Genomic DNA, 16,625 nt, shown 5'->3' on the forward strand with positions numbered 1-16,625 from the left:
TCGTCAACAGGAAGCATCCTTCCAGCTCCAAACAGACACTCCACACAGCATACCTCGACCCTTTATGGGGCGCGGCATCTACGCCTCCGAAAGCGCCTCCATGAATCGATATCTTCAATGCAAGCTTTCCAAAAGACACCGCATTCCGATCCCTCGGGACGTCTCTCGCACCATCCCATTGGCGAGAGGAAGAACCCGCGAGACGGGAACGAACGAACGATCGAGCGATCGAGCGATGAGATGAGATGCGATGAGATCTGGGAAGCACATGGCCCATTACACACACACAAACCACGATTGAGAGAGCAAAAAGCTTGAATGGAGCGTCGATCATCTCCACGATAGGAAGCCGGTGCTACCCATTGTACCGACGTGTGCATGTCGTGTCTCAGACCGCTGAATCAGAGGGCAATATCTCAATATTTGGATCGCATGGCTTGAGAAGTCTGGTCTGGCATGTATGTGTTCGGCGATACAAGGGTCTGGATCTATCGAGCTTGCGGAGAAGGAGGAGGCGGAGAAGAAGGCTTTCAGAAACAGCGTTCGAGACGAAAGAGACTTTGGTACCTGGGAGATTCCGCTGGGCTTGCAACAGCGAGATGCTTATTCGTTGTGACACTTTGGGTATCTAGATGGAGGAGGAGGTGACACGAGTGACATCTCTATATCTGATAACGCAGCCTCGACGTTACGCAAAGAAAGCCTCCTACATAATATATTCCCTCTTTCTCGTGTGCACCAAGGAAGACGGGACAGATAACGATCGGGACTTGCCATTCACCGGAATATTGTTCCTTGATTTCCTATGTCGATCCTACCCAGAATCTGGGAAACTGGATTGAGGAACGTCGTGACTGCCATATGGGAAGGTTGTACCGATGGCATATTGCCACGCTGTTTGTTACCCAGAGGCGTCGTTTTCTTATCACGACATCCCGTGGGTGCCGTGTTCTAGAGATAATAGAAGCCGCCACAGAACGAATGATGCCGTGTTTCTATCTCTTTTCCGTCGTCGAATGAGTAGCGATCCCGTGAACGCAGGGAGATATCGTCCCTGAAGTCCTACATCGGAGCCGCGGTACATACATTCGCGCACGTTTCTTTCGGCTCAAGATAGTCTTCGGAATCCAGTACCGCGAACGGATGAGATGTTATGCTGGCCCCAGAAAAAAGAAGCTCGGTTGCCCATAACAAACCATATGACCTGATCTGAAGCTCTAGACTTCAAGTCCATGCTATTATCAGATGCAAAAGACCCAGATAACCGTTTCGCCCGCACTCGCATGCATAAAGGATTCAAAACGGTCGTACGATCAAGGACCCTATTCCTTCCTTTTACGACCGCGTCCGGACGTATCTACTATTTCCGAGAGGGAGAGAGGAAGAGATAGGAGACGATTGTGACGAGAGAAGATTGATTGCAGAAAGCAAAAGCAATATACGACCAAAAAGAGAAGTTTTCCAGCCTCACACGAGAAGCGAGCACGGAGTGGCGTATGCCAAGATGAGATCAGATCGTCGATCTAGTGCGTTACCAATGGGAGGAACAGACAAGCGTCAACGAAAGCAAGCATAAAAAGCAAATAAAGGGTCCGTGGTAGAACACATAGATAAACGAAGCGAGGCGAAAAGGAAAGCGGAGTGAGCGAGGCAAGGAGATGAAGGAGGTGACGAGAACGTACATGAAGCGTAAAACGTTGGAGTCTTTTTGGGCGGAAAAAAAGAAATATACTCTTTCCTTTTGACGGCACTTGTGAGCGAAAAGAGACGACATACACGGGGTCCGCGTGGGGGCGGATCTCATCTCCTCCCTGTCCCGGAAAGAATATGCCGTGATGGTCCAGAACAAACTATTGAAAGACAAAAGACGAAGAATAGAACAATTCATCGTGTCATTCCCGACCACTTGGTAAAGAAAGATGCGAGTACGAGTGCTCTTGCAGAAATGTCTTAGAAATAAGCGCCGGTCTTGACCCAGAGAGCCCAGTTCGCGACTCGTGCTGACCCGTGATGCCAGCAAGCCACAAGACGGGACGGTAGCTTGAGGGGTCTCTGTTCTCTGCCACTCCTCTTAGGGAGGGAAAGAATTACCCCGAGGCTAGAAGAGATCTGAACCCATGCCAGCACCCTGCCGAGGCAGGATCATCGTGAAGCAAGCCACCATATGGGATAGCAACGTCTCTCGCAAAAGGGCGGGTTTTCATCACTTTGGGCGCAGAGGCGTGAAGCTCTTGGTGAGGGCCGGAAGAGATTGGCTACAACCCGGCTGCGACGTTGACGAGGTAACGGTGAATAGTCTACTCTTCTCTGCCCTAGACCGAGCTCCTGTTTGTTTCTCTTCCCCTCATTTGGCACAACTGACTGAGCTATTTTCGGCCGCGAAACACACAATTCCGTTGTACATCGATGTCTGTGTCGCGGGAGGGAACCGAACTGGGCACGTCATCGTCGTCGACTTTCGGGTCCCATTTGCAGTTCCTCCTTCTCACCGGGGGCGGCAAACGACGTCGAGATGATTATGTCCGTGTTGCATGCTGGCAACCGGTAATTGTGGAAGGGCGTTCTCGCACAGAATGGTAAGCATCCCTGCCGAAACGACCATAAGATATTCGGAGTATTGATACGTCGAGCATGGGAGCCAAATCTTGGTAATAGATGAGCAATTATTGTGGTTCGATATTGGCTCGGTGGGGGTTGCCAACCTTTCCTTGCAACCTTCTTCCTGCTGTGTCTTGAAGAAGCAGGAATGGCCGAATTGTACATGGTTGAGTTGGGTTCGAGAACCCATCAGGCAGGAAGATGAAAGATGGCAGATCCGATGCTGCAGTGGTAAAGATCATCGGGTGTACACAGCAAACTTTTGCCTGTTCTTGAGATGGATGGAGATCTGTATCTAGATTGAGGGACCCCACTACAAAACTAACTGTGGGGTCGTTTCTATGGTGGGGCCTTCAGTGTGGAGGAGAGGTCGGTGAGTGAGCCAGGGTCTGGTACTGGGCCTTCTGAGGAACAGGAAGGATATTGATTATGACATGTCATGGGTACCAATTATTTGCAGTTTAGGGAATGGAACGGGACGACTGTATAGATCTCCAACCTTGATTCAACACCTGGTGTACGAGCCTAGAATCCACTTCGCAAATTTTCAAGCGTGGAAGTGCCATCGAAGTCAGCATAACTGTGTTACCCTGTCCTGTAATGTAACGGAAGGCCATGGGCTCGAAATGGAACAGTATGTCTAAAGGGAGTATATTGATGCGATGCGAACGAAGTATTGACTAGGGAAAACAGGAGAATAGTGATAAAAACGAAGGACATGCTTTGATTGCCAGTGTCGATCCGTTCAAAGAGCACAGCACAGACAGAACCTTCTGGCAGCCTTGGCAGGAGACTTGAAATTCCATATGATGTGACAAATACCGGCCATATGGTATGCATTATCGGATTCAATCTCTCTTTTGCAGCCGCCTTGCCGTCGGAAACAGCTATGCCTTGAGGCCTGTCGCTCATGCTTCAACTTTGACAGCGAGGAGGGAGGAAAAGCTCCTATTGATCCGTCATGCCTGTCATGAGCCAGATAGAGTTGATACTTGGCAACAATTCTCAGTGGCCATCAACGTGAGCAGGAGAAACAACGGAGGCTGATCCCCGCGGCATGTTCAGTTGCAGCTTGCAACAGGGACATTCCTCCTTTCATGCCTGCCATTTTCCGGAAGTCGGGAGGAATCTCGCGGACAGGATCTGATGCAGGCTGACATCTGTCGTCAAGGGAAGGGTTGGTCTATGGAAGCATCCAAGCTTCTGAGATCCGAACCGGTCCAGGAGGGTAAAGAACCTAGTCTGATTGGGTTCAGCTGGATGTATCGCTCGCACGTTACCCAATACTAATGCCATGCTCGTACAGTAAGTAAAGTACACTTGTGGCGGGGAGGGCCTGTCAGACTATCCGCAGCAGCAGTCATGACCTTTGAGCGTGGGGTGATTTCGAAGTCAATCCTACCTGCTGCAACGTAGGCTTGTCTGCAGCGGAAGTGAGATTTCGCAACGCCGGGCAAGTAACAAGCTGTACCGATGGGAAGGTTCTGCGTCGGATATCTCTGATGAGGTCTCCAGGATCTTGAGGGCGGTCGAACCCTCGTCTTCGAAGCTGACCGTTTATTTGGCGAGAACAGCCCTGCTCCCCAGCGTGTAGGGATCAAGGTTCTAGTATGCATACGATCGAGCGATGAAGACTTCCATATCCGTTAGAGTGGTTGGCCTGATGGCCAGTAGAGGCAACCCTTTTGCAGACAAAACTCTGGCGTGGCTGGTCAGCGATAAACTGCTTTATTCGATATGTTTGAGGTTGAGGACGTCCCTACGGGCGAGTCAGGGTTGAAAGGTAGAAAATGCTTTTGACTCGATACCGAATAGAGTTCCAGATTAGGCTCAGTCCTGTCTGCTGCAAACTTTGACCGGTCAACCCTTTTTCTCCGGCTGGCGGATGTGCCGAAAGCTAAATAACCCTGACCTGACCAGAGACGCATACAGTTAGGTTGAGCCAGAATCGTATGATGTGAATCCTTCTTCGAAGAAGAGACTGGGAAAAGGAAGCTAATCAATAGTAAATGCTGCATCCTACCGCGGGCATCTTATCTGATCAACGATCGATCCACAATAATAGCGCCTCTTCACGTTTCCGGGCGAGATGCTCGGTTGGCCCCAGAAAAGCGTCGTTGGCCGTCTGCCTAGAACTACTGAGAACGATAGATCGTCACTGGCCGGTGTTTAATAAAGTCTCAGACCAGTGGCAGCCATGTGAGCCGGCTGAAGCCCTAAAGGAACCCCTTCCGGCATCCTAGCGGATGGCTGCACTTGATCTACAAGACACACGGAACGGAAACTCAATCGACGGTCGTCATCTGTACCAGCGATTTCGCTCGTGCTGATCACCGTCCGAGCCACGGACTGACTTCCCTTTCAGACAGCCTGGCCCGGAACTTAGTTAAGTAGAGCTGGTGAAACATGCCTTAAGTCTTTCGCCAAGCAGTCGCTCTGCCAAGAACAGTGATCTCAACTAGACTGAAAGGGAGATGAACCCTGGGCCAGATGTATCTATCTGGTTAGTTGAGAATAGCTGGCATAATGCCAATGAGATGACATTTTAACCTTAGTTACCGTTCCCCAGATGCGGCTGTTTCTTCTGCTCCTCAAATACTCCTCGTTACCAATCTTCTATGCCCGCTAGGTACTCGAAGTTTCCGATACCGTGCCGATGAGGGATGGCGGCTGCAACACGGGCATTTTTCGATATTGTTATACCTGTATTATAAGGTGGGGGGCCCCGTTGAGAGATCTCGTTGTTCATGGGCATCAATCGGCGATCAAGCACATCACCTGGAAATAGATAGGGCGGAAATGTCGTTTGCGATGCCCGCAGCAAGGATCCTGGAAGGGAGAACATGTACTGTTCAGCTGGAAGAAGAAGTCTGCTCCGCCGTCTGTGCTTCCCGGGAAGACAAGCGTTTTGAACATCGTACGATTTTTATGTGATTCTGGATCCTCTCGTCTCAATCTTGAATTGTTAAGGGTCCCTAGCGTTCGTTTAAAACCCGTTTTGGTTGGTTGCAAGGCACATCCATGATTCTCGCGTGGCAGCAAAGGGACCACCTGTACGCCTCATTCTGATGGCTCAAGTGGGGAAACTGTGATCTGACAGAAAACGTTTTTGGGTGCCATCTCAAGGACGAGCTCTGTTTTTGGTAGATCGTGTTCTTGGAGGAGTTCGTGGAGTATTATTGTAATCATCTTGTTTCATGCAAGTGATCCTGGTTGGGAACTGCTTTGGCCTCCACTGGGGAATTTCGATCTTCAGCCGTCACGGGTGACGAGATCACATCGTTCGAGAATTCTCAGCCCCTGGAAGAGGCACACACCTCAGATCGTCCGTGTCAAGAGCCTGCCATGTATGGCGATCCTTCGAACAGAATGCACGGGGGCTCCGTAAATCAAATCCCGGTCAGACTCCGGTTGTGCTACTTTGCTTCCATCATCGTTCAGAGTATTATTCGGGAATAACTCTCATGAGTTTGGTATTTTCCGCGCCTGTTGACCGCGTGCAATGCGATGCCTCGGTGCCCCTGATTACTTTGTGATACAGCATCTAACTCTCCCGCGAGACAGTGGCGTTCGTTATTTCCCCAGGACCGCACGTGTGATTTGTCTCTCGACTTCACAGCAGAGCATTTCACAAATGTTTCCGATCCTACTGGCCAAAGGAAGTGGGGCATATAACGCTGAGGTCCGCTTGGGTGTGTGAGCCCGAGACATGCAACTGTCAAAATAGTGCTGCATTTTCTGGGACTCGTTCGAGCCGTATTGCTGGGGGAACGATGGTGTCAAGGAGCATAGGGAACGACAGGCTGATGTGAATGAGAAAGGTGGTCAGCGTCGTTGTCAGGCATGGTGCCGCGATCAGGCATGAAATGCGAGCCAAAATTCCCAGCTTCCGGGACGACGTGGGATTCCGAGTCCTGAGGACGAAAAGGGCGCTCAGAATGGAGCCACGACTCTGGTGACCATGAAGGAGGAGGGGTGTCGACAGCCCTCAAGTTCTTGCGAACACCGTACGGGATAATGAGTAGCAGTGTCACTGGTGGCTTCGGTGTTCGGTGGAGCACACTTCGAAGCCTCCCCGCGCATCGTGGCCTGCGAAATCTTCGTGGTCCAAACAACCCTTGCCATATGCGAGTGGGAATTAGGAGCAGATCTCATTGCGGTCCGAGATGCAAACCGAGCATGGCAGCCATCTCTTTGCAGCATCTAGAGGCTGCATCTTGACGATTAATTGGTGGTCGGGTGACGAACAAGAGGCCTTCATCTGCCTTGGCCCGTTTCTCTTGCACTGAGTGGATGTAACCCTACCTACCCTTGGCCACGACAGTGATCTGGGACTGGGACTGGAGGGAATCGAAAATCCAAGATACCCGCCCTATCACATCCGACGGGTGGACACCGGCCAGGGTTCGTGTTCTGCTCTGCTCATCAGTCGGACGTTCGCTCTGTTGGCATGACGGTTGAGAGAGTTGCTGCTGCTGTAGCATTCATGGCTTTTGGTCACAGTCAGCTTCCTGTTGAGGACGAATCTGAGCATGTTTACTTCCAAAGACCCGGAAATCTGGTCGAGAGGAGTAACAGATAGAATTTGTACGACATGACGAGAGGTAGCCCGGCGATAATGGCAAGTCTTGTCGACCAGCGAGATCCACAACGCCGCCTCAAAAATCGAAGAGATCTGCCGTGTAGCCCTGTGGGTACTGCTTTGGATGTCTGCAGAGCGACGAGTGCTGGCTCACTGACACGTTTGCGTGTGTTACCCGCTGCTGCTCCTGCTGGTAAGGGCTCCTCCGCTCCACTCTGGCTGTGTCAAGGAACGGTGCTTCGCGTACTGTTGCTGCACCTCAAGCTTTGAAAACGCCTCCACAACTAGATGTAGAATGGCCATTGACGTAGAAAGGGTCTTCGTTGCTTTTCCAATCCCGAATCAGATAATCGTTGCACCCGAGAAGGAAAAAAGGGCAAGTGGGAGCGAATTTGGCTTCACGCTGTGGCGCCGTGACACACAACAGCGGCAGGAAACATGAAAGAGGAAGGATCTGGCGGCTTTCCGATCTGTGATTCAATCAATGAAACATTTTCCGGCGCAGGAGAGAGTTGCCGTTGCAGCACAAGAGATTCCCAAGATTGCAGTGCAGACAGCGAGCGAGCCACCGTGGATCGCATCAAAACCCTGCCAGTGCATCGTAAACCCAGTCCGGGGCGAATATTGGTGGAATGTTTGGATTCATGCCGTGGTGTGCGCAGCATGGTTTCGTGATGTATTAATATGCCATGTAACGTGATGGAAATCCTTCTTGATACACAAAAGTTGCGAAGGGATGCAAGAGAGAAACGCCCACTGGTCTAACCTTCCTTCTCGTGCACTTGCCACGCGAGGTTTTGGCAAGTATTACCGGCATCTTTGAACATGTGGAGATCCTTAAAACCCAAAGTGACACCGGCACAGCAGCCACCGAAAAGGCCAAAAGCTTTTGTTGATTTCTTCTCTTGGGCAAGTACTTTGTGATATTTGTGATATCCAGAAATTCTTGTTTTGGGCCGTTTCCAGTTAGGTTCGGTTAGCTGCCAAAAAAGCATATTCGCAGCAGCAGCAAGAAGACTCGGGGCCCGAGAAAGAAAAAAGAGGAAATTAACTTTCCATTCATAGCAAGTGCCGTGTCATGATGTCTGAGTTGCATTTAGACAGCTGCTGGGAGATGAACGTGCAGAACATTGACTTCATGTCGTTGCAAATAAAGTCTGTAAATGACAAGTCCAATGCACGGCCGACAAGGCAAGGAGGGATCCACGGATGTTGCAAGAGACCTCGGGTCAACGAAATGTTAAACACTTATGCTGTGAAGTTCGTATCAAACTTTCAGATGAATCGTGAATGTCTGCTTTGACATGATTTGCAAGTTTAATTGTGTTGAGAAGTTATGGCTCGGTCCAGAACTTAGAATCATCACGAGACTTGAGGCTACTGAGTACCTAGCTAGATTTTAGCAGCTCTGATTTCTAGAACTGCAGATACCATCACTTTTTCATTTTGCAAAATCAAGCAGATGGAAGCTCCAAGCTGGTTAGGGTCTAGAGTAAACACTATGCCAAAACAAGACAAGAACCTATATAGAGTTCTCTCAAACCCGAGATCGACTCGCTTAGCTTCCAACGACGTGCCCCTCCTCCCCGAAGGCGATGACCTTTGACCAAACCTTTGATGCTTCTTGAGGGAGGTGTATGGATTGAGTCAGCGGTCTTTTCGTTGCAACTTGTACAGCTGTAACTATTATGCTCTATACAGAGTTTATTCTCTCACTCAACAGAAGATCGCAAGACAATCCCAACCATAGTCTTTCCTCCCCTGAACTTTGACCTCAAAACTGAGTTTTGGACCCTGTCAAGTACTAACTTCTATCACGTTGACAATGAGTCTAGCTTGGTAAGAGATGGATGATCTGGCACTCAATCTGTCCTATTGTTGTCTTGATACCCAATGGCCTTGTGTCTTGATACACCCTCTTGAGGAACATCCTGAGCCCCGGATATTGAATCAAACTCGTCCAACAAGTACGACCCTGACAGCATCTGACGAAATAACCCCAACAACAACAACAAGAATAACAACACACTCAATCTGACTTTTCAAGAAAACGCCTATTGAGAAGGCGTACTACTACCCCCTTCTTTGCTTGGTAAATTACTGTAGCGCAACCGTTCGTTCGTCAGCGTCACTCAGTTCAGGGTTGGAAGGCTGTCATCGTCTTTGCCGTAAGCTGGCCAATGAGCGCACCGTGGATCTCGTACAATAATGCAGATGATGCTGCTGCCAGATTTTAGTGGAAGGATTGAGGTGCGGTATGGCCTGGCCTGGTATGGTGTAGTGAGGTGAGGCGGGTGTGAGTGGGATGCACACGGCCCCAAATCGTGATCACAGTGAAGACTCGATCGCTTCCTGGACCATGAACCATGCCTGTGCATGTCCATTGTCCCTGTCCCTGTCCATGTCTTTCCGCTCCAGACCCGCACGCTGTACAACGTAACCCGCGGCCATGCTGCTGCTCGTGCTGCTGCCCACACAATCCAATCCCATCCCATACCATCCAGACCCATACCCATACCGTGCGGGACGTCTCCATATCTACGATTCCACAGATGCGACACTGAGCACTCACTCACTCATTACTCACTCTGGCATGCTCACGGCTCTGCGCTCTCACCACCACCACCACCAACGCCCTCCAATATCGCCAATATACTGAGTGTACCAAATCTAGAGGAACACTGGTCCTGGCTGGGGCTGTCTAGCATCACCACCATCCACTATTACTCGATACCGTATACTATTGTTCTCGATTTTTGTGTTGCATGCATTCATCTACTGCATTCATCTACCACCAAACCAACCCCGTCCAAACCCATGCCGGGTCTACCCCATTCGTGGGAGCAGAGAACAGGCCTGACCCCTATCCTGGATCTTCCTTTGTGTCCCTTGTGGCCCTCGTCGTCCTCTCCCGGGTCTTCCACGCTGCCAGCGATTGTTCGACCCCCCGTCCCAGTCTGTTGATCCCGGGTCGCCTCCTCGTCTTCCTCTTCCCTGTGGACCTTCCACCCGCTCCAAGAGGTCTGAAATGGGTCCACGCCCGCCGGGGCCCTGGTCCGTGGCTGACAGGGTTTGTGCGTGCCTTTCTCCCATGTCGCTTCGCCGCTGGATGGCGGGTCATCGAGATCCAACACGATGCCGGTGCTGCAAGAGCCAGCGCCATCAGCGGAAGAGCTGGAGTTAAGTGGGTTGAGTCTTCTTCTGAACGACGGCACAAGCAGCATCAGCATCTCCTCTGCTGTCAGTCACTCTGCACTATCCGCCAGGCAGACTTCGAGACGGGACGAGTGCCGTCGGGTCCTGTGAGTGTAGACGAACAGCGGGGAGGAGAGAAATATGTGTGGAGGCAGAGCTGTATTTTGCATGACAGACGGGACTATTTTTTGGAGACTAGACCATTTCGAGTAGCATCGTGTGCCGCTCTCACATTGGCCCGTAGGATCGATCGACTATCGTCCTTGTCGAGCTTCTCTCTAGTCGGTAGTCTTCTTCCCACTCCCATACGAGTAGACCAGAGAGACCATAGACAAGCTACTTTCCTAAGATCTGAATGGCCGTGCTTGGCATCTACCCCGTGCGACCGCTCTCCTACCGGTAAACTGCTGCGATCTCACACAAAATCGAATCGAGCAGGGAGCAGAGCAACAGACAGGGCCCGCAAAGCTAAAAAGTACATCTCTCGAGGCCGTCGCTGACTAGCTGAACCTTGACGCTTTCAAACCGTCGTGCTCCCGTCGTGAAATATTCATCATCATCATCATCATCATTATCATCATAGATCTCGCCTTTGCCTTCAAGTCGAAGTCGAAGACTAAGTCCGGTAGCTTGAGCCCACGCGCGCCCTATACAGCTGGAAAGGGTCCGCGGCGATCATATCAACCTTCACTTCCCTACTTGATCATACATACCTACTTTGCGACTACTCGTCCCGCCACGAAGACTAGTGGCTAGCTTAGACGCTGCTCATCCTCTTCCTATCGAGGTTTGGAGCATCTGAAGCAGATCTGATCTGGCCGGCCGTCTCCATCTGCCTCCCGCTCCATCAGTCACCCAACTCCCTCTTATACTGTACCGCTGTTGGTCCCTGGTTGATCTCCCATCTCCTAGACTAGACGCCTCATCCTGCTCACCCATCTGACTTCTTCCTCTCCTCCTCGTCCTATTTTCAACAACACCCACACCCAATCGCATCAAGACGGGCAGCGAGGAAACATCACACACCAAAAACATCCATCACAAACATATCCGTACCAGCATCAACACCACCACCACCACCACCAACCCAGATCTACCGCCGCTGCGGCCCCGCCCATTCTTTCTCCCTCCCGAGCCGTGTTGGATTGTCTTGTCTGGTGTTGTGGAGGACGCCAATTTCGACCTTCAACGAGATCTCGTCAGTGCCCTTGTGCGCCCTCCTCCCAGACATTCTTTCGAGAAGTCTCAGTCACTTCATCACTCGTCGCTCCCCTCCAATTTCCCATTTGCGGTGCACAGTCTTCTCCTGCAGAAGCCAATCAGTTGCCGGCAAGCCACTTTCACCACTGGCATTGGGGACTGGCACGTTGCCCACAGCCAGGTCTGGGAGAGTAAGACATCCCAACATCAACATACAAGACATCATTCAAGAAAGTCTCCGCCGCGCGCCCTCGCCGTAGGACGCCCACGCCCACAGGCCCTGGCGACGGAGTGAGATTCGAAGATCTTGCCAGCACCCGCGTGGCCGCGGGAAGTGCCTTGTTGTTGGCGCAATCTCGAGCGCCTTTTTGGCTGCCATCAGTTCGCATTGCTGTTACCGAGGAGAGAGGCAGACGCAGAGACAGAGACAGGAAAAAGAACCTCACAGACGAGGCGCCACCGCATTCTAGTTTATATATATTTAGGTCCTTTGTCTCCAACAACTGCACAATCTTCGGGCCTGCAATCCAGAAATCATCTGGCAGCGCCTTCAAAAGTCCGGAAGGCCCAGCTGCTCCATTGATAACTACCGTACATTCCAGTGCGCTTCCCACGCTCGCACAGGGAACTTTCTCCGATACTGGAATTGAGATCCCGCCGTACTCGAGCTGAGAGGGGCAAGCTGCAGATGTGCTGGTGAACAGGTGTAACGGCTACACACATCGGGAACGGGAACAGCACGATATTGTCTGCCTCCCACGCACGTTCCCGAAGCAGCATCGAGCAGAGCAGAGCAGCAGTGGTCACAGTGAACATCGTTCTGAGGATCTGCCATGGAAGAATTGGATGGTAGCAACAGGCAAAGGTCCGTCCCGCTGCCACACGATTCGCCTCCAATTTTTATTTTATTTTTGTATTTGCCTTTTCTTCCCATGCTAACATCAGCTCTTCTAGTGGCATCCTATCACTCATCAATCGAGAAAAAGTTGATCGCATCAACACAGAACGTCCGATGATGGCAATGGCAACGACAGCAGTGGTCAGCCCGACCTCGTCCATGTATTCAAATGGCCCCTCTCCATATTCTTCTGGTTGGTCTGGTCCAGCTGCATACTCCGTATCGGGGCTGATTTCACCTCCAGAATCGCGGCGGACATCAGACAACAAGACCGAACCTCCTCCACCAATACAAACTTCACAACCACACCGACAATCCCTCCCCTCGATCCATGAAGCCTTGAGCAATGGTCCCAAACCAAATCCATACGCCTCTCCTGTCTCTGCGTCGTTACCAGTGTCGCATCAAATACCATACTCACAACCACAATCAGCGCCTTTACCTCGAGCATATCCTCCGTCAGACCATGCGCAATACCCACCACAATTAGCTCCTTCGCAGACCAGACAACCCTCACCTCCACATCCTGTACATCCACAGCCGAACTTCTCGCGACCAGAACAAAGTGCAAGCAGCTTTCCAGAAGTGTCGAGGCATCCTTCAATTACTTCGCTCCAAGCTGCGCCAGGACCACACAATCCATACGCAGCTCCACGTTACGAGCCTGCGAGACATGAACAAGATCCCAGAGCTCAAGAACGGATACCGAATGGCTATCCGCCGCATCCTCCACCTCCACAGCAACCTGCGTACAATTATGGGCCGAATCCGAACCAAATACCTCCACCGCCTGGACAGCAGGTATCAATTTACAATCAGTCTCGGTACCCACCTCGAGATCCCAGAGAATTGGCCGATCCATGGAAAGGAGAAAAGCAAGAGCCAGTTTCGTTCAGACAAGGTGTAAAGAGACATTTAGATGTGTGGGACTTCGAGAACAACTTGGCAGAGGTAGGCGCATACATGGATTTAGCATAATATATGTACTGACTTCAAACAGATCAATATCTCCAGTAGCGCACTCCACGAATGGTCTGCTCATTACAATGCTATCGCACAGGAACAACAACGGCCTGTGAGCTCGCTCCCTGAACGAATGCCTACATTGGAATCTGTAGAAGACATGCTTCGGCATTCACTGAAGATTTCGAACGCATTGAGCAACATGCAAAATATTATCCGGGATCAACAGGATTCACTCAGGGAACAACGAATGCGAGACCAGGGAGTTCGGGGCCCTGGCGAATACGAAGACGAGATGAGCATGTACGGCGATGACATGAAGAACCACGGCTACGGGTCCGAAGGCAGAAAGCGTCGCGGGGTACGTCTATATCTATAATCCCCATCTTCCATAGCGAAAAGGAGAAAAAAAAGTTAACATTTCCCCCCTTCTCCAGAGAGCCGCTCCCCCGGGCCGCTGCCACAGCTGTAACCGAGCCGAAACCCCTGAATGGAGACGAGGACCAGACGGCGCACGAACCCTCTGCAACGCGTGCGGACTCCACTACGCCAAACTTACGCGCAAGAACACCATGAGGCAATCGCAGGGTTTGAACGGGTCTTCTCTGCGTCCGAGATCGAGGGACGACAACTCGCCGAGACCGCTGATGTGAAAGAGCTTTTCTCCCTAATTAAAGAAACACTATTTTACTTCTGTGTATACATACCACTCATCTCCATCTTTGAGGATGAAGGGACCTACGGATAAACGAACCGATATCCCGGCGTTCGAGGCATGAACCTACATAGGAGGCAAAAGCAACAGCCTTTTAGGGTGGATAAGATTATTATATTGTCATTGTTTTTCATTGATCATGAAATACTTCTCTTAGGAGGCCAGTCAGCAAGCAAGCAAGCAAGCATACGATAGCGAGCACTTCTTCTTCATTTTTTGCTGTTAGGGGAAGGGCATTTTAATGCTTGATGGTCCGGACGGCGTTTACTGGGTGGGTTTATATGGTCATATCTGGATCTTGGTATTTTTTGGGGGGAATGGGTTATTATTACTTATGGAATGGATGAATGGCTTTGAGGCTCCTTGCCTGCCTGCCTGCCTGCCTGCCTGCTTCTTTTCTCTGGGTTTTGAGAATGGATGGATGGATGGGGGATTCTGCATGGCTGGAGTTTTCTTGAGACCTTTTACGGTGGGGGGGAGGGGAAGGATGGAAACAGAAGAGATGATGAGGAGGAAAGAAGAAAGAGAAAGAGAAAGGAAACGAAGAAAAGAAATTCAAATATCATTAAAAAGTTCACCAATTTTTACTCCAAAAAAAAATTTTTTTTCCAATATATTATTTTTCATGTCTTGTGCCTATTCATTTTTATCTTGATTTTTTTGGTTTTCGTCTTGTTTACGATGAGGTTATCCTACGATTCCCCACCCCAAGTCGTGGGAAGGAAATCAGACCCGAAACAACACAACCCTTTCGTTTCCGCTCACCGAGCACTGGCTGGTATCACGATGTACACAAACTCGCTACGTCAAACAGCAGTACAGTACACGAGGTGAGGGGTACCTATTTCAGCATGTTTGGAGGGGGCTGATGAGCTTGTGTCTGCGCACACATACCCATATCATTTCCCCCCAGCCAGCCTCTATCCCAAACAGCCCCCACCTACACACCCACCACCACCATTGGTCTACTTACGAGTGAGTGGTATGTAGCACCGGAAATTCAACCTCAAACCATCTTTCCCCCCCAGGAACATTCCTGTACCGAGAACCGGGAGACGCCACACCTCCTTGCGTCGTCCTCGGGGCTCGGGGCCCGGGGTGGGGTGCTATTCTGGGATGTCTTGCCGCGAGGGAGCGATGAATGGGGTGGAAATGTGATATGATTAGATTTCACTTGGGATATGTGATGTGTCGTGATCCCCGCTCTCTTCATTCCATTCTATATCGGATACAATCTGGGGCCACGAGGGAGGGAGTGGGGGGGTTGTTGTCGTTCACGTGTTCTACTTCTTTGTTTACGGTTGCGCAGAGACAGAGATACATACGTGTTTGGATATCAGCTCATTATGACGAGGGTTGTGCAACGGTGCGATCTGGGCTGGGCTCGGGAGGGAGGGAAGGTGATCGAGGGCAGAGAGAAAGGGAGAGAGAGACGAAAACCGGCTGGGGTGGTACGGCAGCTGCAGGCTTTTTTGAGAGGGTCGGAGATGGCTCCGTGGTGTTGTTGGTGGAAGTGATATGTACGGCACGAGGTTTGGGTTTGTTTTGGGATTTCTGTCATATATCAGTAACGTTTATGATCATGTCAACCAGCCTCACTTGATATGGCGTTGGTCATACATACATACATACATACATACATACATACATGCACCAATACATGATGTATACCTAACCTCTATGTACATATATCCTAGGTAAGTGAGGATAGACGGACGGACGGCTCGCTGCACGAGGCAAACAGGAAATACATGGCCATGCAGGATCGGGATCGAGGGCACGGACGGGAGCACGCATCTGCAGTGTCTGCCTGTGACTTGGTCTGTGGGACGCGAGCGGACGTTTGGTTGGAGATGTGTTTCCGAGTTTGTGGGAGACCAGATGCAAGGTGCCGTTGCGCGGGACCTTGATCCCTCGATGCAATGAAAAAGAGGTGTGCATAAGGATAGTGGTAATAGGAAGCGAAGTGTGTGAATATCGCAAGCCAGGTCAGATGATGAGGTGACTTGTGATGGAGAGAGTGTTATAATCTAGAAAAGAGTTTGAGAATTGTAGTTCGTGATACTCGAAGAATGCCTAGGTATGCGGGAAGATGTAAGTGGGCTTTTTGGATCAGCCACCAGAATACACGAGAGCCGAGCACTGCAAGCAAGGTCTTCTGATTTGCACTCGCAATCGTGAGCTTCCATCACGTCTTCTCGGAGTTGACAAACACTTCTCTCAAGATATCCAAAATATCTTTACGAAGTGAGGTTGGTGTTGATCATCCCAAATAAGCATAACCTCCATTTACCCCTGTCTGATGATTCGGCTTAATGCCCCTCACCACCACCTTCCGCCCGAGACTCATGACATCGTCGCTGGCCGGTGCAGAAAAAAAAATCCAAAAATGCTTACAAACGCTCCCCCACCATCCGCCCGCGACATCGCCAGTCAACATCGACAGAGCCATAATTACTTCTTGCGGCCCCGAA

The 16,625-nt window shown here is 50.7% G+C and overlaps 3 protein-coding genes across 3 annotated transcripts; 1 reads left to right on the forward strand and 2 right to left on the reverse strand.

Moving 5' to 3' along the window:
- Window positions 1–9,312: 9,312 nt before the first annotated feature.
- Window positions 9,313–10,410, reverse strand: LY89DRAFT_746067 (uncharacterized protein; the record flags this gene model as incomplete). The annotated part of the gene is made up of 3 exons (XM_018221085.1): window positions 9,313–9,718; window positions 9,782–9,900; window positions 9,973–10,410. The coding sequence occupies 3 exons, from the start codon at window positions 10,408–10,410 to the stop codon at window positions 9,313–9,315; spliced, it is 963 nt and encodes a 320-aa protein (XP_018072361.1).
- A 1,545-nt stretch (window positions 10,411–11,955) lies between these two features.
- On the reverse strand, window positions 11,956–12,449 carry LY89DRAFT_35229 (uncharacterized protein). Its single transcript, XM_018206929.1, has one exon. The coding sequence runs from the start codon at window positions 12,389–12,391 to the stop codon at window positions 12,110–12,112; it is 282 nt and encodes a 93-aa protein (XP_018072362.1). The 5' UTR covers window positions 12,392–12,449; the 3' UTR covers window positions 11,956–12,109.
- LY89DRAFT_746068 (uncharacterized protein) lies at window positions 12,409–14,376 on the forward strand (the record flags this gene model as incomplete). The annotated part of the gene is made up of 4 exons (XM_018221086.1): window positions 12,409–12,440; window positions 12,530–13,424; window positions 13,474–13,797; window positions 13,874–14,376. 4 exons carry the CDS (start codon window positions 12,409–12,411, stop codon window positions 14,087–14,089), a joined length of 1,467 nt encoding a protein of 488 aa, XP_018072363.1. The 3' UTR covers window positions 14,090–14,376.
- Window positions 14,377–16,625: the final 2,249 nt, after the last annotated feature.

This window comes from Mollisia scopiformis (genome assembly GCF_001500285.1).
Source record: "Mollisia scopiformis unplaced genomic scaffold LY89scaffold_10, whole genome shotgun sequence".
Classification (NCBI taxonomy): Eukaryota; Fungi; Ascomycota; class Leotiomycetes; order Helotiales; family Mollisiaceae; genus Mollisia; species Mollisia scopiformis.

What these genes read in the sequence shown, in the direction of transcription:
- LY89DRAFT_35229 (XM_018206929.1), bottom strand. Translation starts at nt 12,391, where the DNA reads ATGTTCACTGTGACCACTGCTGCTCTGCTCTGCTCGATGCTGCTTCGG.